The following is a 25905-nucleotide window of genomic DNA, read 5'->3' as shown; positions in this document are numbered from 1 at the left end:
GACTGTTCGCCTAAGCTGCCTGATCCACTCACTGATCGCCCTGAGATGCTCGCTGAGCACGACCTGACCACGGGGATGAGATGAGCGGCTAAAGTAAGCCCACCCCTATAAAACGCAACTACTAGAATCGATAAATCACCAATGTATGTTGATATTATAGCTGTCCAGTGCAATTCATTGTATAGATCCCTGTTCGGCAACTGCCAATTCTCTCTTCTAGATTCAGCAGTTGACTTCCGCTGCCGTGCTCCTAGAATACAGCTTCATATATTAATCCGTCAGTGTGGATCCGGAATGCGCATTTTCAACAAGAAACAAGATACCAGTGAAGTGTGCATAATGTCCCACTTTCTGGAGAAGTTATCAAGCCCACTGCTCCTCGATAGATACAGTACCAGCTGTTCTCAATGAGGAGGATCAATCTGGCCAAATTGGGTAGTTCTAGGGTTACGACCCAACTCTATGGAGGTGGCTTGCCAGTGAAATAAGAGCAGGAATTAAGGAAATTATTTCTGACAAACCTGCAACGATAAGATGAATGTAGATTTGTATCTCTCGAGATTCTGAACAACCCGCTCCACCTCCGCACGGTTCAGGGGCCACTTCAAGGCTCGAAATCCCACTCTTCTCATTAGTTTCTTTCCCCTCCCCGGGTCGATTTTCACTTCTAAGGCTCGGAGGTCGGCGAGACAATCGGTAATATTACCAACTAGCCGCGTGGTAGAAAGGGTCTTGTCGTCGTGGCTTTGAAGGAATTTCTGGAGGTCCTTCGAGAATACCCTGAAGGCCTGTAATTGCCCGCTGTAAGGAAATGATATCGTCTCGTGCATCCTTCACCTCCTGAATGTAGCCGCCGCAAATCTTCACAAGGCTCCCTGTCAGTTGAACTACTGCGATAACGCTCGCTGCCGACGAAAGTCCTGCCATTTGAAAGAACGAGAGCCATAGGCGCTTTTTCTCCACGTAGATAGTGCAGCCGGGCTGGCGCCTAGCGCCCACGTGACAGGTTTTGGACTTACAGATAGGGCATCGCACTGGTTGGAGGGCGGAAGTCCTGTACTTCGTTTCGTTAGAAACCTAGCTATAGAAGGAGACTAGGCGCTAGTAGGCTTCCTAGCAAGTAGAAGTGCCCTAGATCGTCTATTATGCCTAACGATCAAGCGTAGAGATAAGGAAGATGCGGAGCTTGATATTCACCTAGCGGAAGTTCCCATATACAGCCCGGGGCTTAGTATAATTAGTATCTACGTAGCTATTGAGCTAGGCGGAGGTGATTTGCCGCTTACAATTTTCGTAAGTAGCTTCGGCTTCATCTTCGTATAGAACTCTAGCAATGAGGTCCCTAAGCATAGGCTTATTAGGAGTATGTCTAGGGTCCTTAACGGTGATCTTTCCCCTAAGAACATCCCAAGCATGCTATAGAAGATAGCAATAGCACATTCGAGTTGAAAATGCTAGGTTTGGAAGTTGGCTTCGCCACATCTAGGGAAGGTTTGAAGTCCTTGTCAAACGACATAATGATAGCGTAGTTTCGTGATCCGTAGGGGAAGGGACGTGTATATTTTGTCGAAGAGGAAATCGAGGGTTTGTCTAGGATCGCGACGGCGAGGTCTGTAGAGAGCGTTAGTCGCCTAGTGATCCTGGAAAAGAGAGGAGGCCTAGATGTAGGCCTGAAGAAGACTTGTACAGACTATGAGAAGCCTAAGTCATCTAGTGATGTGGCTGTGAGACGAGCAGTTCTTGGGAAGAAGAAGTTTTTCTTGCGAACAGAAAAACAACAGAGCGCCAGCGAGGTCTGGGATCGTGGGCCCTGGAAACTATCGTGAGATAGTGGACTAGACGAGACCCGGGCTCATAACCTCTTGAGGGCTGAATACTGGCGCTCTGGGGGTGAAATGAAAGAGTGCAAATGATTGATTGAGTGATGTCTAAAAGTAGGAAGTAATGAGGCTATTTGAACTGACTATCTACACGGCTCTTGTAGAGGGAGTGTCACATGACTGCGATGTGGTCTCAACAGAGACAAAGAGGGGTAAGTTACGCGGAACGTGAGGCAGTCACCCAATCAGTGTGCAGGTCACTCCCGGCCTTTGAACGGTCTCGGGCCAGCCTTGGCGCTATCTAACCATTTTTGGTTTAGCCTCTGTATCATGTGACTCTTGGAATCTGGTAACCCAGATACTGGACTCTCTTCCTTCCACGCACAGTCTCCTCTCCCCCCACCCATTCTTCACGTGAGTCTCCCCCACATCCTGATATACGCGGTTCCAAAGGTATACGTGCTGATCAAGCGATTATTTACAGCATGGCGCCCATTTTTCTGAAAGAAAATGGGTATGTTAAGACTACATGTCAGCCATACACCCCGAGTGGGGCCATGCAAGCGAGTCTTGTGAATTACGTTAGCACGGCCCTGGCCTCTCTTAATACATTCCAAAATTCCCTAGTTAGTGGCGGGGCAGATCGTGGCTCGGGGGTCGCAGTAGTCTGATGACGATGAAAGAAGGCTCTTTTCCTCCCCCGGGTTTTTTTTTAATTAAGGAGAAGTCATGCGAGATCTATCATCCCACTAAGCCACACTAAAACCAGACCACTGGAAGAAAGGGCCGCGCCGATCATCTTTAACTAAGACGCATGGTTTAGCGCCCTGGGAAACCGGCTCCTGCTGTTCCCCGGGGGCCCGGTGCTCAGGATCCATCACTTGTCCGCTAGACAAAATCGGGAAAGTATCGAAAAAAAAAAAATTTTTTGGGTTTTTCTGACCGGAGCTTCGGCTGACCGGATCTGCGGGGCCGGTAGGATACCAAAGTATTTGACGGTTGACTATGATGTATGTATTCGCCTTCAGCAACAATGTTATAATATGCGGTCAGCTCGTGAACCCGGTCAGTACGGGGCAGCGATTCCACAGCCGCTAACTGGCCGGAAGACCGCCGTGGGATTCCCCGTGCGAAAAGATGACGATACTGGTCGGAGATCAGGGCGATTTCAAGTTTGCCATTGGTTCTATCGGTCTTATGATTACGGTACGAAAAGAAAATTCAATCAAAAAAAATAATAAAGCGATTATTTTCCCTTGGTGGGTCTGATTATTATCCTATGATTCTAATCCAACAAATTTGGCTCTGCATCTTGCGGCTTCTGTATAGCTGTGACCAAAATGTTCATGGGGGTTTGACGTTTGGGCTCTGTGGCGCTCGATCTCATCGAGCTTGACTCTGGAATATATAAGGACTCATCTCGCTCATTCTCAGTCATGATGGATTGCGTCTCAATCAACAATCTCTTCGTTAGTCTCCCTACTTCCATACCAAGGCGCTTCTTCCTAGCTGTACCCATTTGTCTACGCGATGCCTCCTCCCCCTCAGTCGAACAACAACTTTGGCTTGAATTCTATGGGTTTCCGGTCTGACGAGGACGACCAGGACATAATACCTTCCATACACATCCACGGCTCTGCTATGCATGCGACTTCGCCTTTGCTTATCCCCGAGAATATATTCTCGGCGATGGACAATAACCCGTACAATGGATATATTCCATCGCCGCCTGAGCTATTAGGATCGAACATCATAGCCCCTTCTATGTTGACTCAAGATCCTAGTATCTTGATGATGAACGACAACTCTTCAAATTCTTCCCCTGCTGAGGCAGGTGAAACTGAGTTTTTGCGACAAACAAACCATCATGGTCCACTAGCAATCAACGACACGCCGTCAGGTCTCTTTCCCCTCAACTCTACAGAGCAGTTGCCGGTCAACAGGTTCAAAGACATCACTACTAGCGAGGCTCAAATGCGCCGTGGTCGATGCCAAGCAACCATTGTGGAGTAAGGTCTACATACTTCTATTTCGTACTCTGTTGTCCAGTCTAACTTGGCTGTCATTGTTAGGAATTGCGCTAGCTCGCTTATGTGCGGCTGGCAGGGCTGCAAATACACCCGCCCATTCTCCCGCGAATCGTCTCTGATACGACACATCAAGTCCAAGCATGTCTCCGGAAACATGTACAAGTGTTCCGGTCCAAACTGCAACAAATCCTTTAGTCGTAAGGACCACCTTCGAATACATGAGAGGATGGTTCATACGCACATGGTACACTATGGCAACGCTGAGCATTGTGCTCGCTGCCATGCTTAATGGACTTCGGGACATTTTCTTAATGCACTCTTCCTTAAGATCGAGTATCTTCTCTTTCCCTGCTGCCATCAAGTTACGATGTCCCAGATGACCAATTTCATCGTTGTTTTGCTTCTTTTGGCCTGTCCACTCGACCTCCCCTTGCACCCTCTATAGAAATGTTCTCAGTGTGCGTCACGTCAAAATGCGACTGTAGTATTATCAAGGTCTTCAGATGGGACGAGACCGAGTCAAGGATGGAAGATTGGATTGCCCACGGAACCCGGGGAAGTCGCAACCTGGACTGGACTGCAAGGGCGCAGAGGGAGAATTGGAGTTGGCAGAGATTTGTGGGCCTGGATGCTGACGGGGAGGCTTCTGATGCGGCCGTGTTTCCTTCAAGCGGACTTCGCTGAGGCCGACTAAGACAGAGCCCTAGACCTCGAATTGATCTCTTCTTTTTTCTCATACACTGTTCGTAGCCCGGCAATCGACGCAGCCCCGGTCCCGTCACTAAGTGCACCCTATGACTAAGATGCTCCTTAGCTTCACAATCGATTGGTATAGAGGATAAGCTGGATGGATAGGAAAACCAGGTTTTACTTCTGCAGCGGCAGTGTCGCGCGGACTAGGATGGCGGGGCTTTTGCGTCAGTGTTGGTTCTTCCTGCTCGTCTCATCTTCTGCCTTGGGCTATAGAACGACTGGCAAACAGAGCTCAATCAACTCGGTGGTGATACCACTGGGCGCAGGCAGTGCGCGGATACGCAGCTGCTCAGAAATAGGAACCAAATTTTGTAGACTGGCTACGGATTAGATGGATGAGCAGGCCAGCCGTTCGACATGCTCTGTCTGCATCGTTTCTAGTGGTTCTCAGGTATATAAGGGGCCTCCTTCCCCTAGCTAGTTGTAATGCTCTGATGTTTTCTTTTCCTCTTCCTAGGCTGGTTTGTATCAGCTTTCCTCCCTAAGCGTGGCGACTAAGATCACAATGTCTAGCCATTCGAACACGATTATTACAGCCGATGACGAGGAATTGCTAAGCCACGAGCTAGGTAGCTTAGGGCCTCGGAGGGTCCCTAGCCGTGATTACAGCTACCAGGTCTTCGAGAGCATGATCGTTGAAGCGGTCGATGATGAAACGGATGCGACGCCATCACGCAAACGTAAAAGAAATGAAACGAAGGAGCCGTTTGCTTTTATACTAGTTCCTTATAAGACCCTCTTCTTCCTTACCTAACAATGGACTAGGATAACGCTTTTGAGGAGCTTCGACAGGTGGTAAGCCATGAAATACGGCGGCTACAAGAGAAAAATCGCATACTTCGAGATGAACTTCGCCAGGAGAGGGAGAGGAACCAAAAGACGCAAGAGGATCTTCCCCAGCAAAGAGAAAGGCGTGCTTTAGAGTGCAAGATCTCCTACATGCAGCCAGATCGCTTAGTGACGATTCTATGTGGGCACTTAGTCTGCGAGTTATGCACAGGAAGACTCAAGGCGCCGAAAGAGTTGTCCTATCTGTCGAGCAACATTCACAGGATATGTTGGATACTGCCATTTTGCAGAGTAAAGCATATCAATCCTGTTGCAGGTCTAGTTCAATGAATCGAATTCTAAACACGGAAGCCTTTTTCCACGTTCTCTTCTCTACCTCCAGTCAGGCTCGGTATAGATAGAATACTATAGTAAGTGTCACGGTAATATTATGATTTCTCGGGGACATAATGATTTCAAGTTTGAAAAACTCATTTCTTACGCTTAACATGAATTTCACAATCACGTCAAAGATAGAAAACCTTGCTTGTATCTAGCCCTTTTCGTCAACCGCTCTGATAGTCAGAGTTCTGAAGAGTTGCTTTCTTCATCTCTAAATGCTCAGTCACGTCCATGTTGCGTGGCTTCCTGCATCATCAACTCCTTGAATCACCGGGTCCGCCTCGCCTCGTTGGAGGCGTTGTTACCTCTTCCTCGTTGAGACGGGGACCATCTGTTGTTGAACAGCCTAACGTGGAAGGGGGGTGGCCCATCCTCGAGGATATCCGAATTCTTTGCATAAATTAGATAGTGCAACCCGCGATGCTTTCTTCTATTGTTCGGAAAATTGAGATTCTTTAGGTATTGAGAGAAGTGACTTCCATATGTCAACAAAGCGCTCCCACTGAATCTGACCTAGACTTATATCATCCAATTCGTTGAAATTTTTTCCATCAAACACCCTACGATTGATTGTGTCAAGATTACTGATTGCAATCTCCGCCGCTAGAGGCGATTGGGGATTATAAAAGCCGAGGGACGGATTATCCAAAATAGCATCATAAAGCGTAATTAGGTACTGTGTTGCTTGACCGTGCGCTGCGTGATGGTAGAGTTCTATTTGTTCCTTTAGTTGATCGCTCCTAAGGCTATGGCTGCTCTTCTTATCGAACCCGTCGTATCGCTTAAAGACGGGGCAAATTCGGGAGTATTTCTATATGACCTTAAGGATGGAGCTCCAAATTGGGGGAGAGACTAGTAGGGGCAGAGGGCTCAATAGTCGGCCTAGTAGAAGAAACAGATCCAAAGAGGGCACGGGCGGGCTCAGTAGGACGCCTAGTGGAAGGACAGGACGCCTAGTGGAAGGACGCCCATTTATGCTGCTAGACGCGATAGGACTCCTAAAAGGAAGGGGAAAAGGAGGTGGCCTAGTAGACGTAGGGGTGGAAGGCCCAATTAGAGGCGCAAAGGAAGAGGACTAGTACAATAAGGACACACGAATAAGACCGAGGGCCTAGGGGAAGGTCCAAATGCAGAAGCATTCCCGAATGATGGAATCTTAGACATTGCAGGCTAAAAAGTTAATTTTCGCTAGTATGATAAAGGATCAAGAGCCGAAACGTTCAAGCTTTATGAATTTCTGGGAGACCACAATATTACTAGAAGACTACGGTTTTGCCAGTCTACATCCCATGTGTTGGTGTACAGGCGCCAACACTTCCTATTCTCATAACCTGTCGATAGCGTTAAATCTAACCCGGCCAAGAGTGCTAGAATTAATGACGGACTTTCGAGCTCTACTGCTATACTCGAAATCAGATTCCCCGCATTTTGTGATACAGGAAAGCCGAGTAATGGTCGGGAATGAAACCTAGGTATAGTATGCTCCCCAATGGAATCTGAGGAATCCAGTGGAGAATTGATCGGCCACTCATTACCTTTCGGGTAATGTCAGAATGTGGTCAAAATCACAAGATAGAAGATGTCTGACATTTTAAGGGCAACCTAGCTATCTATTTTATAGTAAAAGTCCATAGTAAGCGAAATGACCGCACAATACCAAAAATGTCAGGAGCCACCGGCAGTTTAGTACTGTACAAACTTTTTCCATGGATCAACCATGCTGGCATGCCGACAGAATCAACTCAGAATTGCCATTGTTGCAACCAATTTAGCATTAGGTGCACAGAGATTGGTCCCAGTGATCTCATTGTGGCGCTCGCTTCTTGCGCTCGTCGGACATCCAGCACCACTGAAAGTGCCGAGGTTTTATCTAGCAGCGCGCGGTAGAAGCCCAGCAGCTTGAGTGCTGGTTTTTTACGAACCTCAGTGTCCGTAGGGTTCCGGATGTTTTCGAGTTTGCCTATCCAGGCGGCCAGTTCGACTGGCTCCACCGCGTACTTCTTTTGGATGATTGGAATCAGTGACGACCAGGGTACCCTCGACGGGTTCGTCAGATGAAAGACGGAACAGAGGTCCTCGGATGGGTTTGTACTTTGTGTGTTAACAATCTCGCCCATGATCGATGAGAGAGTGTCCTGCACGTCGCGCGGTCAGCTTCATGGCTTTATTAAAACTAACAGTCAGAGGCGGAAGTCCTCAAGTCCTTACCACGGGGATCCAGTCAACTTCCCTACCTCCTAGCCAATTGGGAACTTGACCCAGCGCCTTTGACGTCGCAATGATGGCTGGAATCCATTCGTGCTGATTCCATTGTCCGCTTGCAGTAGTCGGGCCTGCAATTTGTCCCACACGATATATAGTTGTTTCCATACGGCACCGTCGCGATGCTTCCAAACAGATGCGCTCTGCAACATATTTGGATTCGCCGTAGCCTTGTGGGAGGACCACTGCGCTATTTTCTATCGGGACTTCCGGGACCGCCGGCGCCATGTTCGGTGTCCACGCACCGACCGTACTAATAGAGGAAACAAAGTGGAGATGGGCGTTGTGCTTGCTATGAAGGCCGAAGTCAATAAACCGACGAACGCCACAGATGTGATCAGCTTCGAAGGAGTCGACCGAGTGGTTAAAGTCGACTTTCCAGGCGTTGTGGATGATAGTGTCCACCGATTCCAGCAGCTCTTGATATTTAGCCTCATCCAGATAGAAGCGCGGTTTTCCGAAAGAGACTGTGAGGAATTCTAGCTTATTCTTCCAGTCGTCTTCCTCCACATGTAGGCCTTTCTCCTCGAAGCTTTTTCTCTGCCGCGGCTCTGCGTCTGATCGATTCAAGCAGTAAATCTTCGATACAACCGGGCTACAAAGAAAATTGTAGAGTAGGTATGTCCCTAGTGAGCCCGTTGATCCGGTGAGAATCATAGTGAAGTGCGCCTCCTTATTGCTCTGGAGGAAGCGCTCGTCGCGCAAGGGAAGATCGGCTGTGTACTTTTTCACTAGGTCCTGTATCTTCTTTGCTCGAGGGATGCCTGTCTGCTGCATATTATCTTTTAGAATAGCACGAACAACGCGCGACAATTTCTCCACAGTTGGGTTTCCATAGATCGTCTGTGGAGTCATAAGCCTAAGCCCTGCTTTTATATCGGGTCGACGCAGTTGAATACCCTCTTTGATCACCCTGGAGGCCTGGATAGTCAGGAGAGAGTCGAGCCCAGCGCTATAAAAATCCTGGTCAATCGGTATATCTGATGTTCCTAGCACATGAGCCATCGTTTGGCGAACGTATCTCCTCACGCTAGCTTGGTCTAGGGTGTCAGGGAGGGAATACTTTGGCTCCTCCTCTAGACCATCAGAGTAGATTGCGTCAATCTCCTTCATATAATCCCTCAATACAGCTCGCCGCTGCGTGGTACCCTTTGGGGTTCTCTTGAAAGGCATCGTCTTTGAGGCAAGCCCGATCTTACTTTTCATCACCCTGCCGTGCGCGGCGATAGTCATGTTTGCCGCTTGTACGGCTGGCCAGATCTGTTCGATGAACATCTTAGTATCCATCTCTGGCACGTCCACGGCGGGCTCTATTAACAAGCCCGCCTGGAATCGAAATTCTCCAATGACTACCGCCCTCGAAACAAGCGGATGCCCCTCCATAATGGTCTCCATGGTGACCGGGTTAAACTTCTCGCCGTTACTCAGAACGATCACGTCGTCCCCCCGGCCATAAAACTTCCATAGACTTGGGACCGTGGGGTGTTGAGTGAAGAGATCGTTGGTTCGATAGGTATCGATGTTGGGGAAGGTGTGGAAGATACCGTGGAACTCCCGAGACGCCTGTCGTCGTAACACCATTTCGTAGAGATCATTTCCCGTGGGCTGCATCTCCAGCCCATATTCCGGGTGCCATTCGAAGTAGTTCCAGTTACCTGGATCTTCCGGAACCATCGATGGTATCCACCCGGCCTCACTTGATCCGATCGCAGTCACTACTTGCGTATACTTCCGTAGACGTTCACCAGTCTCTGGTGCTAGAGGAGCACCTCCAAAGCGGACAGTTCGCAGCTCATTTAGACAGGCAAGTGCCTCGTCGGAATGGCTGAGATCTTCTAGCAGAGATGGCGGGTATACTGCGGCTGTCGGGCGACCCTTCCGCATCAACTCGACCAAAAAGTCCACGGAGGGCGGCTTTTCAGGACCAATCAAAGCAGGCGCTCCATGGAATATACTTAACACGAACGCCATGAGTCCCATCAAATGGAAGAATGGCGTCGTGGTTAACACAAGGTCTTGTTGATCGAAGTTGAAAAACAGACTTGGTTCGCGACCTGGGGGCCATTGAAGCTGAGTGACCGCATCCATGGTACCGAAGAAGCCGTTCGTGAGATACACCGGCTTGGGCATACCTACAGGAAGTTAAGTTTCGACAATGGGCTAGCTGAAAGATGTGAAAAACATACCGGTCGTTCCAGAGCTGTGGATGATACACACTGGCTCATCACAAGCCTCGGCGAATGAATTTGGGGATGGATAGGAGCGAAATCCACCTCCATCACTGAGCATGGCCTTCAGGGTGGGAACTTCAAAGACATCCACATCTGGGGAAAGACACTGAGTTTCCAGAGCCCGGCTACGCTGCCCCTCGCTGCAAAAGAACTTGGTACACCTCGTTGCCTTCAGAAGATGTACATGAACCTCGTCAGAATTTCTCGTAGACGGAAAGAAGGCCTAAATTTCATCAGCAACTCATTTCCACAACCCTGTTATAGTCTCCATTACCTGAAAACCAAGCTTCTGGCATGCAAGAAGAAAGAAGCAATAGCGCACGTCGTTTTTCCCCATATACGCCAACGTCTCACGGGAGCGCGCGGGCTTAATAGTGCTCTCCATCCACTCGCATAGGATGTTCACAGCACGAGAAACATCTTTCATTGATAGAGTCTGGAATCCATCAGACAGCTCTGCTCCCCGCGAGATGATGGCAAACCGTCTCTCAGGGTCTGTTTCGGCGAAATCGTCGACGACTTTGGGGAGTAGTCTTTTGCCTGCTTGCTCCATAGGATTATTGTGGGAAACACTACCGGTATATAAATAGATAGATGATTATAGAAAGATCACAGAGAGCGAGTACCGTCACGCGAAGAAGGGGAGGTAGAGGAGGGTCGATTTATAGTCTGAGACTAAGTATAGATGGGCGGGAGACTATCTGGTATGATCCCACTTGACCTGACTAATTGTCCCGATGGGCCGGGCCTGTATCACGCCCCTTCTGTCATAGACTCATCATGAGAAGCCCGTAATAAATGCCTCAGAATCATAGGCATCCTCTGAAGGAAATTGAAACCCCTCATGACAAAATCTAGTCCCCATGGCCAGTCATAATTAGTATACAATTGATTACAGATCATTCGAGCACCTTTTACCATTAAGGGAAGGCCGCCGCATGAGAACCACGGGCTCTCTACAGCCCCACTTGAGCTGTTGGTCTCGCCCAATCATCGTCACGTTTAGCGCGGAGATAACTAGCATGCAGATCACCGAGCAACCCTAATCCTTAGAACGTTCTTGGTATATGGTCAGTCTGGTTCGGCTAAACGGCACCCGGCATGGTTTCGTGGTAATAATCATCATGTTAACTAAACTGGATACCGTTCGTCTCCTTATGCCTTGAACGTCTCGCGTCTGCACCCAAAATTTAGCTAGCACTTTAAAACGTCAAAATGTATATGAACTGTTGAGCCCCCTAATAAAGAAACTGCTATGTAGTCTTGATGTTATCGTTTTATTCTTCCTTTTGAGCCAGGGTTACCAGCGCTTGTTATCTCTAGTGATATAATCGCGGAGTCGAGAAATGAGGGATGACCCATGGAATGATATCGCCGGCTCGGCGAAGCGGTGCCACAGCAAGGGCAGTTCCGCCGATTCGCCGGTCGGCAGCATATTGTCGTGTCGAGATATGAAAAATGACCCATCAAATGATATCGCCGGCTCGGTGAAGTGGCGCCGCAGCGGGCGCAGATCCCGCCCGATTCGCCGGTCGGCGCAGCATAGTTGTCATATCGAGAGATGATGAATGACCCATCAATTGATGTCGCTGGTTCTTCTAAACGGCTGAGGACCCTGTAGGACTGAAGAACTAGGCAGTCGAACTTATCTCCCCGTGGGTAAATCCACAATCTTCGACAATATTGGACCTGCCCCTCGCTATGATATAATTCACTCAAGGTGGCAATCGAGATGTCGTGCTTGCAATGCGCGTTGGGATTGGATGGTACACACCTGACGGATAATCGCAAAATAATATATATAGATACTCACCCGGATATCTCAAAGCTCCTATGTTGAAGCATATACGGAAATAACGAGCCTACACAGGAAGGATACGCCATTCTTCAATGAGATCTACTCGCGTTATGACCTTACGTGACCAGCAACCTTCTCTTGGTGAGGTATTGCATAATAAGGCTCCTCACCCTTATACTTTCAACTCTTTTACAGCCCATTTGTCTCGAAATCATTGCCTTGAAATCCTCGAGTTCATCCTAGATTTTAGGCGCTATAGGGATAGCTATGACGCTACTCCCTTAGCCGATGAATCGCCTATATCTCCTGGTCCGCCCAAATCATGGATATTGCTTGAGCTCTGGCAACAGCTTCTGTCAACATATATCATCCCGGGATCACCACGAGAAATCAATTCGAGAAGCAACATACGATGTGACTTGCTAGCATACCATAACCCGGAGAAACCTCCCGCACCTACAATACTTGATGCGGCCGAAAAGGAAATGCATGAGCTACTGTCACACTCGATTTTCCCGTCCTTCTTGCAAGACCCAATTCCGAATAACACAATACGGTCGGGCAGTCTGCATAGGAATGTGACAGAGAGAGTCAGCCCAGCTGTGATATCACTATCCATCAGCCAGGAGAAAACGAATCCGAAGCCCAACCTAGATACCATGTGCACAAATAAGAAAGAGGGCTGCATTTATCAGAGGGAATCTGCGGCTAGGTTCAGAAAGAGCAGCAAAACACCTCTGTTTGGTTGTTTTCGAAGACCATGGACATGCACTTGGCACCAAAATCTGAGGGAACTTTTTTGTCGAGAATGCGTACCATGCTATGCTTCAAGGTCGGAAAGTAAAGGTGAGTAACGGGTTGATTTTTGTATAACCCCTTTGGTGTACTGCCTTAGTGAGACAATTTTTGACACATAATGATTGTTGTTATTTTCAAACAAGCGGACCATTTGAGAGTATTCTTTCCTTCTCCTTATCTGAGTCACGTCGCCCGGATTCGCTGTTCCCGGCCCGTAAAATATACTCCGCTCTCCGCAAGTCGGCCGCCGACATGTAACGACGCGCCGAAAAGGCGCCGACTGCGCCGTATGCCGACTCCGACCCAGCCACCGCTCCAATAGAATAAGAGCATTTCCAACACCAAAAATCCGCCATTTTTACATACTATTACGAAATTGAGGTGTAATATGAGCACGCCAGGGTTGCCTGCAGTTAGAACAGCTCGAGTCAATTGGCCTGATGCAGGCGCAGGCAGGTTGTGAAGATTGGATGTGAGGTCCCAAAACCACTAATTCACTCTCGTTGCCGTTATACTAGCTGAATTGTCATTTGATGGGTATTTAGAATGTGATATAAACACAGAGACACGAATGCCGAGCCGACTTCCCCTAGACTCAACCTCGAAGCTGAGGCGGAATTATAATTTGGTAATAGGAGCATCGTATAAGCGAAGGACTGTATGCTAACAAAACCACAAACATTGTGGTTCTAAATATGTATTTTCATGAGCTGCCTGGTATTGAGCAGATTCAGGTATAATCCTACCAGCAGTCAGCACCGCGATGATCCGATCATTTGGAAAAAAAAGCATTATTACCTACCAGCGGCCCGCCAGCGAGCATTGACCTGCTTAAGAACATTTTTGATATGCATTACGCCGTCGTCGAAAGGAGCACCGTTCGATTCCTGCTGCAGATAAATCAAAGTCGCTGCCGTTCGATACAGCCAGTCAAGTTCCAGTGGAGAAAATTCCGACAAGCTTGCTCGCAGACGATCGCAAAACTCTCGGCCGATTTCCACGGTTCTTCGTATTATAGTGTCAACAGAGCATTTAGACATTCTTATCTCATCACTAGGCGAGGACTGATCGTGGCCACCGTAGAGGTAGTGCATGTGGATCATGAGCAGAGCACTATTGGGATATAGTTAGAACGGAAATAATGATACTACGTTCATCGAAATTTCTGGGCAAGGAAAAATGAAATAAAGTTTAGGAGACGGAGGGGAGAAAAGCAGAGCAGAATGGGTCGACGAACCTGTTGCAAACTGCGAGTGGACAACAAAAGATGATTTGCCTTTCATGCGCTTCCTTTTCGGCTACACGCCTAAAAGCAGAAATTGTCCGATCTATTTGTGAAACACAGTCATAATGCAGCTGCATGCCTTCTTGATCGGTGGAGATACTTCGAAAAACTTGGGAAAGGAGATATATCGACTGCGCCAGTCGCGCGAATCCACCAACCCTGAGGCTAGGTGGTGATGCCAATCGGGCCCGCTCGAATTTGGGGACGACCTATTTACCCAGTTAACTTTCGAATGTCAGTAGCAAACGGAATAATCAAACTTCAGGTCCGTCTTTCACTTCTCTTCTTCCGTTTCCTTGAACACAAATGATAACATGAAATAAACAATGAAATTTTTGATCTACTTACGCCGCGGTCCCAGTCGTCATCATCAATTGGCAGGATAGAATTCATGGTCGGATCTGAGGTACATAGCCGGGAGCCTCGACTACCTATGTTCAGGATGCTAGACTATGCATGAGAAAAGGGCGGCTTTCTTTGCAATCGAAGCTTACCGGTCAATGATGAGAATTCCCCACCACACTCGATTCGCCTCTTCTCTTTCCAGCCAATCACCCTCACCGTCTTGCAACTTTTGTTCTTGGTCGATTCGTAAGGCCACACCATACCGTGCGCAAGCTGCGATAGTGAGGAATGCGGCCGGGTAGATGGCGTGCCCCATCTCATACACGGCCCTCAAAATGCCCGCTTGAACAACATGAATAGAAAGGCAACCCGAGTCTTCGACCATCAATTGAAACCGTTTGGTAAGAGTATAAAGGTCATCTTCCATTGACGGATCACCATCATTGTCATGGGGCATCGCACAACTGCCGTTATCGGCCGATGGTGACAGCGGGGAATAGGTTACTAGCTTCATACAAAGAAGAAGGAGCACGATATCTGGGTCCAGTTGGGGAAACGGTTTCAAGAGCAGGGATCCATACATCCTGTTTCGCGAAATGATAGGAACCCAGGTGTGTACCGTCACGAAATACTGGGAAACCATTGTCTGGATCGCAGCAGGTAAATTACTGGCGCTGCCCTTTATCATCGCATCGACAATCTCTTGCGGCAGTGGGAATTTATTGTGCGGAATAGTCAACTTGCAGAATTTAAATAGGAAGGGATCCGTGAAAAAGGCCGCGGGGAAGTCATTCCGTGGTGAGCCTCCCTGGCTCTGGGCTTGAAAAAGTGGCCCATGACCAACGATCTTCCTTGCAAGGCACGGAGGAGTCTGAGTATGATTGTGTTTCTTGGATCGTTGCAACTCTTGATAGTGGCATTTTCGTCCGGTGCTGCGCCACCATCAGTACATGTTATATTGTGATCGAAGTGATGCTGATATCTAGATGTGCGCTATCTTACCGAACACAGAGTGCGCATTCCGGCAACTCCCTGTTACATCTCTTTTTGTATTGTCTGCATGCGTCACAGGGTTGTGCAGATAGTTGCATGTTTGTCACAAAGATCAAGGCTGACCTGAATCTTTTTCATCCTTGATTTCATGAGTGATAAGAGGTGTGACTTATTCAACGATGTGGCGACCGCGTTACGCCACCGTTTAATGCTTTGGCAATTTACTGTAACTCCCACCGCCTACTATCTTTAGCAATGCTAATAACGCAGTACTAGTCCGTAAGTGACATAGGCCCTGTCACGCACGCTCAATCAGAATTCCAGAGCGAGAGCTTTCAGAGGTTGCACCGTGCACCCAATTGAATATGCGGTGCAGACATGCATGCGGACATTTTGGGGGGCTTACCTCAGCAAAAGACTAGTGGCTCGGGCGAACAGCGGTATAGCGGTATTTGATCGCTTTTTTGTGTTAGGTTTACTATGACTAGAGATGGGCATCACAATGGTCCCTCTATTAACATTACGAAAACCACCAAAGCGCATCCATGACTCTAATTAAGCACTCACTGAGCGTCAGTCATCTACCGCGTGACTGAGTTAAACCGTGCTGATCTCTACTCAGTGAGCCAGAGCCTAAGCGCGGCCGCAGCCCGAATAGGAAAGGCCCCCTCAGCAGACACTATCCTGTGTATAGTTGGATACTCTGTGCAACTTGCTACATCTCGGGTTTCGCGTACCGAACTTCCATGTAGAATCCTACGCGAATTACTCCGATGCATTCCAAAGAGTCTTTTTCTTTTGACGATAACCCCACGCAGTGGAGTGACAAGCAGATCACTCACCCCCATACCGCTCGGCGAAAGTCTCCCGTTGCGGTAATTTTTCGCCAACTTGTCTTTTAGCACTAGTGCAGATGCATGTTGTGGAATAATAATCCAAGGCAAATCGGTTTCTTGACCCAGTTGCGTAATTCCACGTCAATCATTAAAGACTCGAAATCCCACTTGGGCAGGGATAAATACACACGCTCCCAAAGTCGTGGTCGAAGGGCGAGAAGAACCCCCTAATTCGGCTTTCATAATGGACGCTTTCATCTATAATCCCCTGGGCCTTTTCGACGGCCAAATTTCCAAGTCAAATGCTGCACATCGTGAGCCTTGGCACTCAATTCAGTTTCCCAGCTTTGTGCTGGAGCTCGACGATCTGGTCATCATGTCTCTGCTTGCAATTTTTGTCTCCTTGTGGACAAGCCATGGTACTCTCTGGTCGAGACCCCAAAAAGGACATAACCTCTACTTCGTCTCTCCTCAACTACAGGAAGAGACTTTTTTAAACATCGGCCGTGGACCAAAAGAACTTATTACTCGACAAATCAACGACCGCATGACCGAGCTCGGGAAAAGTATCATCGTTTTTTGGGGATCTCAAAGTGGCAGGGGGGAGCGCCTAGCGAACAACTTTGTCCGAGAGTGTACCACACGCTTCAACTTGCCCGCAATCGCTGCCAATTTGGACCTTTTCGACTACGATCAACTTGCAGAGCTAAGCGAAGGACGACTAGTAGGGTTCATACTTGCAACCTATGGGGAAGGGGATCCGACAGACAACGCATCTGGCCTATACGAATACCTTCGAAGAATTGAAAAGAATCGGACCCGACCGCTGTCGCATCTTGAGTATTTCTGCTTCGGCCTGGGAAACTCCAAGTACCAGTTTTATAATCGGTTTGTCGATTTCGTCGATGAGACACTCACTCATTGCGGTGCTCAGCGAATTGCACCCGTTGGCAAGATCGATGAGGCCGATCATTCTGAAGACAACTGGCTAAGCTGGAAGGATCAAATGGTGAAGAATCTGGCAGAGCGCTTTGGTTCCCAGGAGTGCGTTGACCAACAATGGCCAGTCTTCGATCTGGTAAACCTGAACGAGGGTTGGCCAGGGAGAACGGCTGTGAGCCATGTTGCAGAGACATCAACAACAACGATTTCCAACAAGCAGCAGCATCTCGTGCGAGTGAATCGGTCTTTCCAATTGTCTGGCTCAGGGTCTTCCAAGAAGATGCAAGATGCTGTCCGAACCTATTTGCATATTGAGCTAGACACAAGGATGAGCAACCTGAAGACCGGATATGAGGCTGGCGACCACATTGCGATATGGCCTGTCAATCCTAACAGTGAAGTGTCTCTGCTTGCAAGCGTCTTCGGGTGGGACAAGAAGTCCTTGAAGGCCGCCGTTGACATTAGGCCTCGTAATCCAACCACGAGTGAAAATACCTCCATCCCCATACCTACGCCTACCACCCGGGAAGCCCTATTACAGTACCAGCTCGATATCTGTTCCCCAGTTAGCCCTGAAATTTTGGACTTGCTTGCTGCATACAGCCCCAATGCCGATGCCACAGCTTACCTTAATCGGTGCCGGTTTGACCCCGAAAGCCGTTTAGATATCTCCATCCAACATCTTACATGTGGCCAGCTCATGAAGTGCGCAGCTCCTGGGGCGACTTGGACTGAAGATGTCTTTTCCGCTTTGCTTTCTATGATGCCCAAACTCCGCCCTCGATATTTCTCCATTGCATCTTCGCCACTGGTAGATCCGGAGTCCATCGCTATCACCGCCGGCCTGGTCGAAACACCTACCTCACAAGCTGATCGGCCGTTTGTTGGCTTGGCGACGGGATATTTGTATGCTTTGCACGGTCAAAAAAATCAAATCAACAAGGCCAACAGGCTTCGACCTCAATACAACTTCGATGGACCACGGTCTGTTCTAAGCGGCTATAAGATGTTTGCATATGTACAAAAGTCGAAGTTCAAGCTACCAGCCAAAACAGAGATACCGATACTCATGATTGCGGCGGGGAGTGGCATTGCGCCTTTCAGAGGCTTTGTGCAGGAGCGCATGGCCCTTTCGAGACGGGGAGAATCGGTTGGCAAGATGATACTCTTTTATGGATCCCGATCGAAGGAGGACTGTCTTTACTCGGATGTATGGTCGGAGGCCGAGAATATGGGGATTCTGGAGACACGATTCGTTTTCTCGAGTCAGTTGGTCAATGGGGAAAAGTTTTATGTGCAGCACAAGTTGCTTGAACATGCAGAAAGCACGAAGCAGCTGATTGAAAATGGCAATGGGTCGGTCTATATTTGTGGTAGTGCCAATATGGCCAATGCTGTGAAGACTAGCCTTGGAATGTTGCTTTGTGATAGCGGGGCTATCAAGCAGTTGAAGGAATCTAAACGGCTACAGGAGGATGTTTGGTAGGGATTTGCTATACTTTGGTCTTTTTTTTTTCACAGCTGGATATATATTATGAGTAAATGCATTTCTTTCTTATTCAGGTTATGGGCTATACGCCTTTTTCAATATGTGCAGGCACGATGATGTACTTGGCTAAACATGTTGTTCATCTAGGTATTCAAATAGAGCATCACCTAAGCCCCTCCTCTCAACTCGTGAAATACTGCACTGCGAAAGCCTCGTTGCGTGGAACATTGACTCGATGTCCAAAGACGAAAATCTCTCCGAGTGCCCGGAGCATAGTGGTAAAACCGCTCGGAGTCCACTTGGCCGGAAGACCATACAGGTCAACAAATATGAACCGAATAGACACGGGAAGTGTACTCAAGTGATCGGCAAGTGTTATGACCAGATCTTTTCTTGTTTTTCTACTATTTCGGAAGTTTCCTGGTCAAAGACTACTTACCTGATTGGGAAGAATTTCGGCGATTCGAGTGGGTACTCCCCCGCCTTTTGTACCAATAAAGCATAACAGAGCCGGGGGGGTTGATTGATGGGACTTTAATAAGAAAACGCTCCCGTCATTAAGCATTACATATTGTAGTGGAGGAGACAGCGATGGTGCTCAAAGTATCGAGATTGTGCAGCGAATCAATGCGAACCCCGAACACCCTATGTGAAACCACCATAGCTAACCCCACCCTTAAGGTAAAATCCTGCCTAACTTTCCCAGGAATCAAGCATATGTGATTTGAAGAAGTGCAACCGTAATATCAGAATTCTGGCGAAACCCCTAAGCACTCCATCCAAGGTCCCTTTGATTTCGCCCATGTTTTCTCCAAGCGCGTGCAGTCGACTTGACTGGGCCACTTCGTACTATGACTAAATTCAGTCAAGAAATTGAGCAAACGTTGCTGCTCATCTCGACCAGAAAGGAATCGGCCACACCATGCCATTAGATGGCTACCGTTGAGGTTGGTACCCACATTGGCCATATTTGACATACACAGTCCACACAGTAGGCGAGTCGGTGCAATAATTGCGGTCTGGTAGGTTGGTTCCAATTGTATGAGCGGGGAGCGGTGGAGAGAGGGTAGGCATCAAAACCATCAAGAATTAACATACTTCAATGTACCGGTGCATATCGTGCACACTCTTATTCGCCCACTCATCTGGGAAATATACTGCCAACATTACTTTTGCTGCATAGTAGAACTGCCATGCAACCACTTTGCTCCGTCAGAATACTGGAACAGCGCCAATCAAAAACGATGAGGGAAAGACACTCACCATGCCATGGTGCAAAGTAGCGAATATCCGGAAACGGCTCATTATCATTCTCACAGATGCACCAAGGTCGGAAAGAAGGAGGTAAGTGCGCTCTCCATTTATCAATGAGATCTTTCAGACTCTTCGACTCAGTCGTAGGATGCTGTCGCACACGGTCCCAACATAGCGCGCCAACTCTGACTAGAAGAAAAGTCATACGATTCGTCCACACTCCATCCGTCGGCGCAGGAACCGTCATGTCTTCCTCACAGAGACTGAGATGAGTCAAGTCAAACGGACATGGTTGCTCTTGGAGAAATGAAATGCGAATGCTCTCTCGGAGATAGGTCCAGAAGCACGAGGTCGCAAGGTTGGATTCCACAGGTGACCAGTCCGTGCCATCCAAAAAAAGGGATGCAGCACCCTGCAGGTGGCGCTGGGTGTCGCTGCTGAGCTCTAAGAATTGTTCTGACATCCGCAGAATGACAACGGTAGCTAGCAGGGCCTCATTGGAGGAGTTTGCTTTTTCTGACGAAAGTGAAGGAATCATTAAACTCACGACGCGATCACTATAGTATTGCTCCACTTCTTTCTCAACCATGCCTAACAAATGCATGAGATGGGATGCACAAGCAAGACAGGCGGCGAGCAGCAGTGGATCACTGAGAGCAAGCTGGGGTACGTATGAATGAAAGAATCCTCCAGGAGATCCAATGTCAATCTATACGACATTATTTGGTTAGTCAAGTGGTTGGACGTTTGAACGGCTACCCATACCCAGTGTCCGGCACGTTCCACATAGAAAGCGAAAACCTTGCAGTCAATTTCTTCGGTCAAGGTACGTGCAGAGTCTCCGGATGTTTGATAGGATGTTGCTGTATTCGGGGAGACATGTTCAATTGGGTGTGATAAGTCAATTGAGGTGCTCGACCCGTCGATACCATAGCCGGAATCGCTCGGAGCTGCACCAACGGGTGCAAACCCAAGAGGAGAAAAAATGAATGAAGGAACGGATGGTTTTGGTGTCAATGCGATACCGTCCATCGGCAATGACGACGATGAAAACCGACGAGTATCCTCGGCGGACGGGACCGGACTCACCACCGAGGATTGATGCGGAAAGCTGCTCGATAATGTCCTCGCTGAGCCAGCTCTATTAAGAGAAGGGGCGTGTGTGGTGTCGCTGGCGCCAGAGGCAGCTCCCGGATCGTTTTCGTTTGCCGGAGGAGTCCGCACAGAGTCTAGCTCTCGCGGCATCACATTTGTTGTTGCCACTGACGACGAGTAGCGACTCTGCCGGAATCGAAGACGTTTTGAAGCATACTCGCAAACCGTCGGGTATTTGAGATTTCGGCAACTGTTGCAAGTGGGTGTACCCCTATCACACTTCACGTGTCTTTCCTGGCATCGTAGACATCCGGGGGCCCGTTTGCGTGTGGGCATCGTGGTTAGAATGTATTGCCAAGTAATGGGGAAGGTCAGTTCCTTTCTTTGAGGAGAGCTGCATGGCCTTGGGAACGATGCTTAGTGATCCGAATCTTAGATCTTTATTTTCCGTCTTCCCCGCGTTCTAGAAGACACGATCCCTGTTCCTCCCAAAAGTATCTATGAACTTTGCGTTCCTCCTTTGCAAATAAACAAATTTCAACCTTTCCATCCTACGGAACGGCGGAATTAGCCATGATGAACCTACACGCAGCTTTACCTCATTCTTTCGCTGGGAAAGAGGGCCAAAGCGGGGTTTGGGTTTCCGACAGTTAGGACCCCTTGTGGCCCAGTGGTTTGGCCTGCCACGCCTTTCCTCTTCTGGCGAATTTTCGCCGACGGAGTCAAATGTCTCTCTGGTCGGCGAGATTTTTCGCGGTTTATTTAAACTACTGGGAATACCCCGGATTTGTTGCGAAAATAATTCGACAAACTCGTCTTTCACCATTGTCTTCAATGGTCCTCCGTGAAATGGAAAAAGCCATGGAAAACGACCTTACGTACACGGAGGAACGATCAATTTCTTCCACAAAGAAATCCGACGAGGCCAGCGCAGAACATATCGACAGCCCCGAGCTCACTAACGTACCGGATGCCACCAAGGAATCAGAGCTCCTAGAGGTGATCAAAATCGAACACCGCCAGGAAGTTTTAAATTTCGTTCATGAACTCGAGGCGGAGCTTCAACAGAGTGAGGAGGCCAATGGTCCTCAGCGGCGCTCTCGTGCATTCCAATTATCATTCAAGAACCCCAAGTACTTCACCTGGGTAATGGCTGCCTTCGCATCAATGGGAGGGCTACTGTTCGGCCTGGATCAATCACTCATCAGCGGCGCAAACCTCTTTATGCCAACCGCTTTGGGTTTATCCGTGCAACAAGTAGGATTCGTCAATAGTTCGATGCCTCTCGGCGCGGTGGCTGGTGCTTTCCTGCTCATTCCCGCCAATGAGTATCTCGGTCGTCGACGAGCGATCATTCTGGCCACCATTCTATATACTATCGGGGCGGCATTAGAAGCTGGCGCTATCAGTTACCCTATGATGATCATGGGCCGTTCGGTTCTTGGTTTTGGCGTCGGCATCGAGACAGGTACCGTGCCGGTGTACGTGGCAGAATGCGTGGAGCGTCAGTTCCGCGGGAACCTGGTTTCACTTTACCAATTCAATATTGCGCTGGGGGAAGTCTTCGGTTACGTCGTAGCCGCTATCTTCCTAAAAGTGGACGGGAATTGGCGGTATATGCTCGGCTCCTCCATTGTGTTCTCGACTCTGATGCTCATTGGGTATGTCAACCAGTGCAAAGAGAAAATATATCAAACTAAAATATCACAGCATGATTCTTCTGACCGAAAGCCCCCGTTACCTGCTGCATCGGTCTCGACTCCTCGATGCGTACCGCGTCTGGAAGCGCATTCGCGGTGTCGAATCATTCGACTCACAAGCCGAATTCTACTTGATGAAAGTAACAGCTGACGCTGAAGAGCGCGAGTTGCGAGCTAAACGAGCGGCTGTGAAATTCGTGTGGTTTGATTTCATCACGTAAGTGCCCCAACCACCACCCATACCCGACATGGCTGATTGTGAAAGTGTCCCGCGCTGCCGTCGCGCTATCATTTATGCGAATATTATGATTCTACTAGGCCAATTCGTTGGCATTAATGGCCTTATGTACTACATGGGTATCCTGATGCAGCAAATCGGGCTCAACCCCGCGAACAGCACATACATGTCCATGGTGGGCGGCGGCTCTCTACTCATCGGCACCATTCCCGCGATCTTCAACATGGAGCGTTTCGGCCGCCGCTTCTGGGCCATCACCATGCTTCCTGGCTGCTTCGTCGGCCTTGTTCTGATCGGCTGCAGCTACCTATTTAATGTCAACACGAACGTCCAAGCTGCAGAAGGGCTATATTTAAGCGGCCTGATTATATACATGCTCTGCTATGGATCCTACGCCTGTCTCACCTGGGTGATCCCATCTGACGTGTACCCGACGTACCTCCGCAGTTACGGCATGGCGACGTCCGATGCAATGGTATTTCTGGGCTCGTTCATCATTACTTACAATTTCAGCGCCATGCAAGACGCGATGACTAAAACTGGGCTCACTCTAGGTTTCTTCGGCGGGATCAGTGTTCTGGGCTGGTTTTACCAGGTCCTGTTCATGCCGGAGGTCAAGGATATGACGCTGGAAGAAGTTGGGGTGGTATTCTCCAAGCCTACTGGGCAGCTTGTGAAGGATAATCTGACTAGCAGTATCCGCACCACGTCTCTCCTGTTACATGGTCAATTCCGAGAAGCGATTTTGGGTCCACAACTATCAGCAAGACAACCAGACAAAGTGTAAAGAGATCTTTTTGTGAAGCGAGCACATCAGCTTAGATGAGATTCCCAATGACAGGGGCAACCCTAACAGCACCTAATCCAGTGTCTGAATTACATAATTACGATGTAATAATGGTAATCAGAATACGCACTAGTACCGCTAATGTCGATCTGGGTGGAGCGAAACAATAGTAAGAATGCGGGGTGCAGCCTTAGGATTGGGTGATGTCAACATGCTCGTGTGATCCGGGGGAGCCGACCGAAGGGGGACAACGAGGGTATATTCATCAGGCTCGGTAGACAGAGAGGGTGAGGTCTGATTTATTATGACAGCTATTCTGAGTAGAAATAGCATGGGATAATCCCCATCCCGTGCCTAGAGGCTGTCGCAGTAGGTCGGTCCAGAAGTACAGTCAAGTCCCTATGCTGCGCAGCCCAACATGACATCCTTGACTTCCCCCGCCAGTATCACTGGTCACCTGCCAGTCACCTGTTCTCTTCCCCCTCTTCTCGCACACACTCTCCCTTCCCTTCTCTTCTTCTTCTTCTTCCTCATCCATCATCATCACCATCATCCAACTCTATCCATCTGGTATGCTCCATCTCCCAATCCCATCTCCAATCATCATCTCCCTTCCCTTCTAACATCTCTCCCCCCCTTCCCAGTCTCATCTACACCTACTGTTCACCCATCATGTCTGTGCCTCTCACCAAGGTCGACTCTGCCATCGCTGGCTTGTCTATAGACGACAAAGCCCCTAAACCCTCCGAGAAGGAAGTCAAGAAGACGCATAAGCGCACCCCATCCAAATCGGGCGAAGTCTGGAATATCAAAGACCTGGGTAAGTCTCCATCCCCCTTTCCATCCATCCATCCTTTCCATCATCACTCATCATCGCTCTCCATCCAGAGGAACAAAAGATCGAGCTCTCGCTCCCAATCGAGACACAAAAGACCGGGTGGTAAGTCATTGGCCTGTCGTTTTCACGTCATCCATAATCTGACCCCCCTGCCAGGAAACTCAACACCTCACCAAACACCGTCGAGGATCGGGATATCCTCAAGCTGCACCTCGTTAACCCGCCAGTCAAGAAGATTGACTTGCATTTCCCCCTGGGCCTGGAGGTCACTGCCCGGAATTTGAAGGGCGTCACAATCAAGGACGCACTAGACGCCATCCACAAGCAGTTCAAGAAGAAGGTAAGCGGACTGGCTGGTCGTCAAAGACAAAAACTGACCTCTGCAGGCTGACGACGAGTTGGAAAAGCCCTACCTCGCTGGCTTCGAGTGGGACAAGGAGGAGTCCTGGACGCGGCTCATTGTGCACCAGAAGAAAGAGAACACAGCAGCACAACCCAGCGGCAAGAAGTCCAAAAAGAAGAACAAGGAAGAGGCATAGATCGATGCGACCGCAGCGATTCCGGTGCCACCGCACCGCGCCCTATCCTGCCTTCTCGCGGGATTTCCACGATGACGCACGGATATGATTGGGGAGTCTACCCAACAACTCCCCACTAACATGAACTGGTCTTTTTTTTTGCGACTGCTGCTTTTCCCTTCCTCTCTCTATCCCTCCACGGCTCGGGGTCCCGGTCGGCTGCTCTGCGTTCATTGTTTTTCTCTTCTCTTCTGCTTTCGGGATGTAGAAGCAAGAATAAAGAGGGCGCGGGTGAATTGATTTTGTACTTTGTTCTTTTATTTCTTTCTGTTGTTTCAGTGGCCCGACTGGCTCGAGGAAACTTGCGCTCCTTTTCGGAGTCTCTCTGTATGTCCCTTGCCCTGGGTTGATCTGGGTCCTGCGTGTCTATCCGCGGGACTGTTCATTCTTTATCGCCCAGTGGTGATACCAACAATCCACTAATTTTCCATGGGGAATGGATTCGTCACATCGAACGTAGTTGACACGGAGTAGACCTGACGTTGGCGATGGATGCGCCAAGAACAGATCTGTATCCACACCGGCCCACACCCAACCCGCTCGCTAATCGGCCAGGACGCACTAGTCGAGGGGCGTGTTTTCTTCGAATATTCTAATATTCTCTGGAGAAAGTGGGGGCTGCTGAAATGGAAAAGAGAGTGGATTTTTGTAGCCTTTTCTCAG

The 25905-nt window shown here is 48.9% G+C and overlaps 8 protein-coding genes across 8 annotated transcripts; 4 read left to right on the top strand and 4 right to left on the bottom strand.

The window, feature by feature from the left end:
- Positions 1-3350: 3350 nt before the first annotated feature.
- Positions 3351-3833, top strand: N7474_008154 (uncharacterized protein; the record flags this gene model as incomplete). The annotated part of the gene is made up of 1 exon (XM_057199564.1): positions 3351-3833. One exon carries the CDS (start codon positions 3351-3353, stop codon positions 3831-3833), a length of 483 nt encoding a protein of 160 aa, XP_057050265.1.
- Positions 3834-7515: 3682 nt separating this feature from the next.
- On the bottom strand, positions 7516-10819 carry N7474_008153 (uncharacterized protein; the record flags this gene model as incomplete). Its single annotated transcript, XM_057199563.1, has 4 exons — positions 7516-7908; positions 7982-10167; positions 10222-10489; positions 10541-10819. 4 exons carry the CDS (start codon positions 10817-10819, stop codon positions 7516-7518), a joined length of 3126 nt encoding a protein of 1041 aa, XP_057050264.1.
- Positions 10820-11864: 1045 nt separating this feature from the next.
- On the bottom strand, positions 11865-13956 carry N7474_008152 (uncharacterized protein; the record flags this gene model as incomplete). Its single annotated transcript, XM_057199562.1, has 2 exons — positions 11865-11881; positions 13665-13956. The coding sequence occupies 2 exons, from the start codon at positions 13954-13956 to the stop codon at positions 11865-11867; spliced, it is 309 nt and encodes a 102-aa protein (XP_057050263.1).
- A 465-nt stretch (positions 13957-14421) lies between these two features.
- Positions 14422-15135, bottom strand: N7474_008151 (fungal specific transcription factor domain-containing protein; the record flags this gene model as incomplete). The annotated part of the gene is made up of 3 exons (XM_057199561.1): positions 14422-14442; positions 14496-14574; positions 14642-15135. The coding sequence occupies 3 exons, from the start codon at positions 15133-15135 to the stop codon at positions 14422-14424; spliced, it is 594 nt and encodes a 197-aa protein (XP_057050262.1).
- A 1430-nt stretch (positions 15136-16565) lies between these two features.
- On the top strand, positions 16566-18749 carry N7474_008150 (NADPH cytochrome P450 oxidoreductase family protein; the record flags this gene model as incomplete). The annotated part of the gene is made up of 1 exon (XM_057199560.1): positions 16566-18749. One exon carries the CDS (start codon positions 16566-16568, stop codon positions 18747-18749), a length of 2184 nt encoding a protein of 727 aa, XP_057050261.1.
- A 1092-nt stretch (positions 18750-19841) lies between these two features.
- Positions 19842-21437, bottom strand: N7474_008149 (Zn(II)2Cys6 transcription factor domain-containing protein; the record flags this gene model as incomplete). Its single annotated transcript, XM_057199559.1, has 3 exons — positions 19842-19954; positions 20016-20715; positions 20772-21437. The coding sequence occupies 3 exons, from the start codon at positions 21435-21437 to the stop codon at positions 19842-19844; spliced, it is 1479 nt and encodes a 492-aa protein (XP_057050260.1).
- Positions 21438-21935: 498 nt separating this feature from the next.
- N7474_008148 (uncharacterized protein) lies at positions 21936-23826 on the top strand (the record flags this gene model as incomplete). The annotated part of the gene is made up of 3 exons (XM_057199558.1): positions 21936-22762; positions 22812-23018; positions 23067-23826. The coding sequence occupies 3 exons, from the start codon at positions 21936-21938 to the stop codon at positions 23824-23826; spliced, it is 1794 nt and encodes a 597-aa protein (XP_057050259.1).
- Positions 23827-24498: 672 nt separating this feature from the next.
- On the top strand, positions 24499-25203 carry N7474_008147 (uncharacterized protein; the record flags this gene model as incomplete). The annotated part of the gene is made up of 4 exons (XM_057199557.1): positions 24499-24646; positions 24715-24766; positions 24821-25004; positions 25051-25203. 4 exons carry the CDS (start codon positions 24499-24501, stop codon positions 25201-25203), a joined length of 537 nt encoding a protein of 178 aa, XP_057050258.1.
- Positions 25204-25905: the final 702 nt, after the last annotated feature.

The sequence above is a fragment of the Penicillium riverlandense genome (assembly GCF_028828495.1).
Source record: "Penicillium riverlandense strain IBT 135883 chromosome Unknown utg000007l_segment0_segment0, whole genome shotgun sequence".
NCBI classification, from domain to species: domain Eukaryota; kingdom Fungi; phylum Ascomycota; class Eurotiomycetes; order Eurotiales; family Aspergillaceae; genus Penicillium; species Penicillium riverlandense.
The sequence above is the reverse complement of the archived record's forward strand: the minus strand, read 5'-3'. Positions and strand labels throughout refer to the sequence as shown.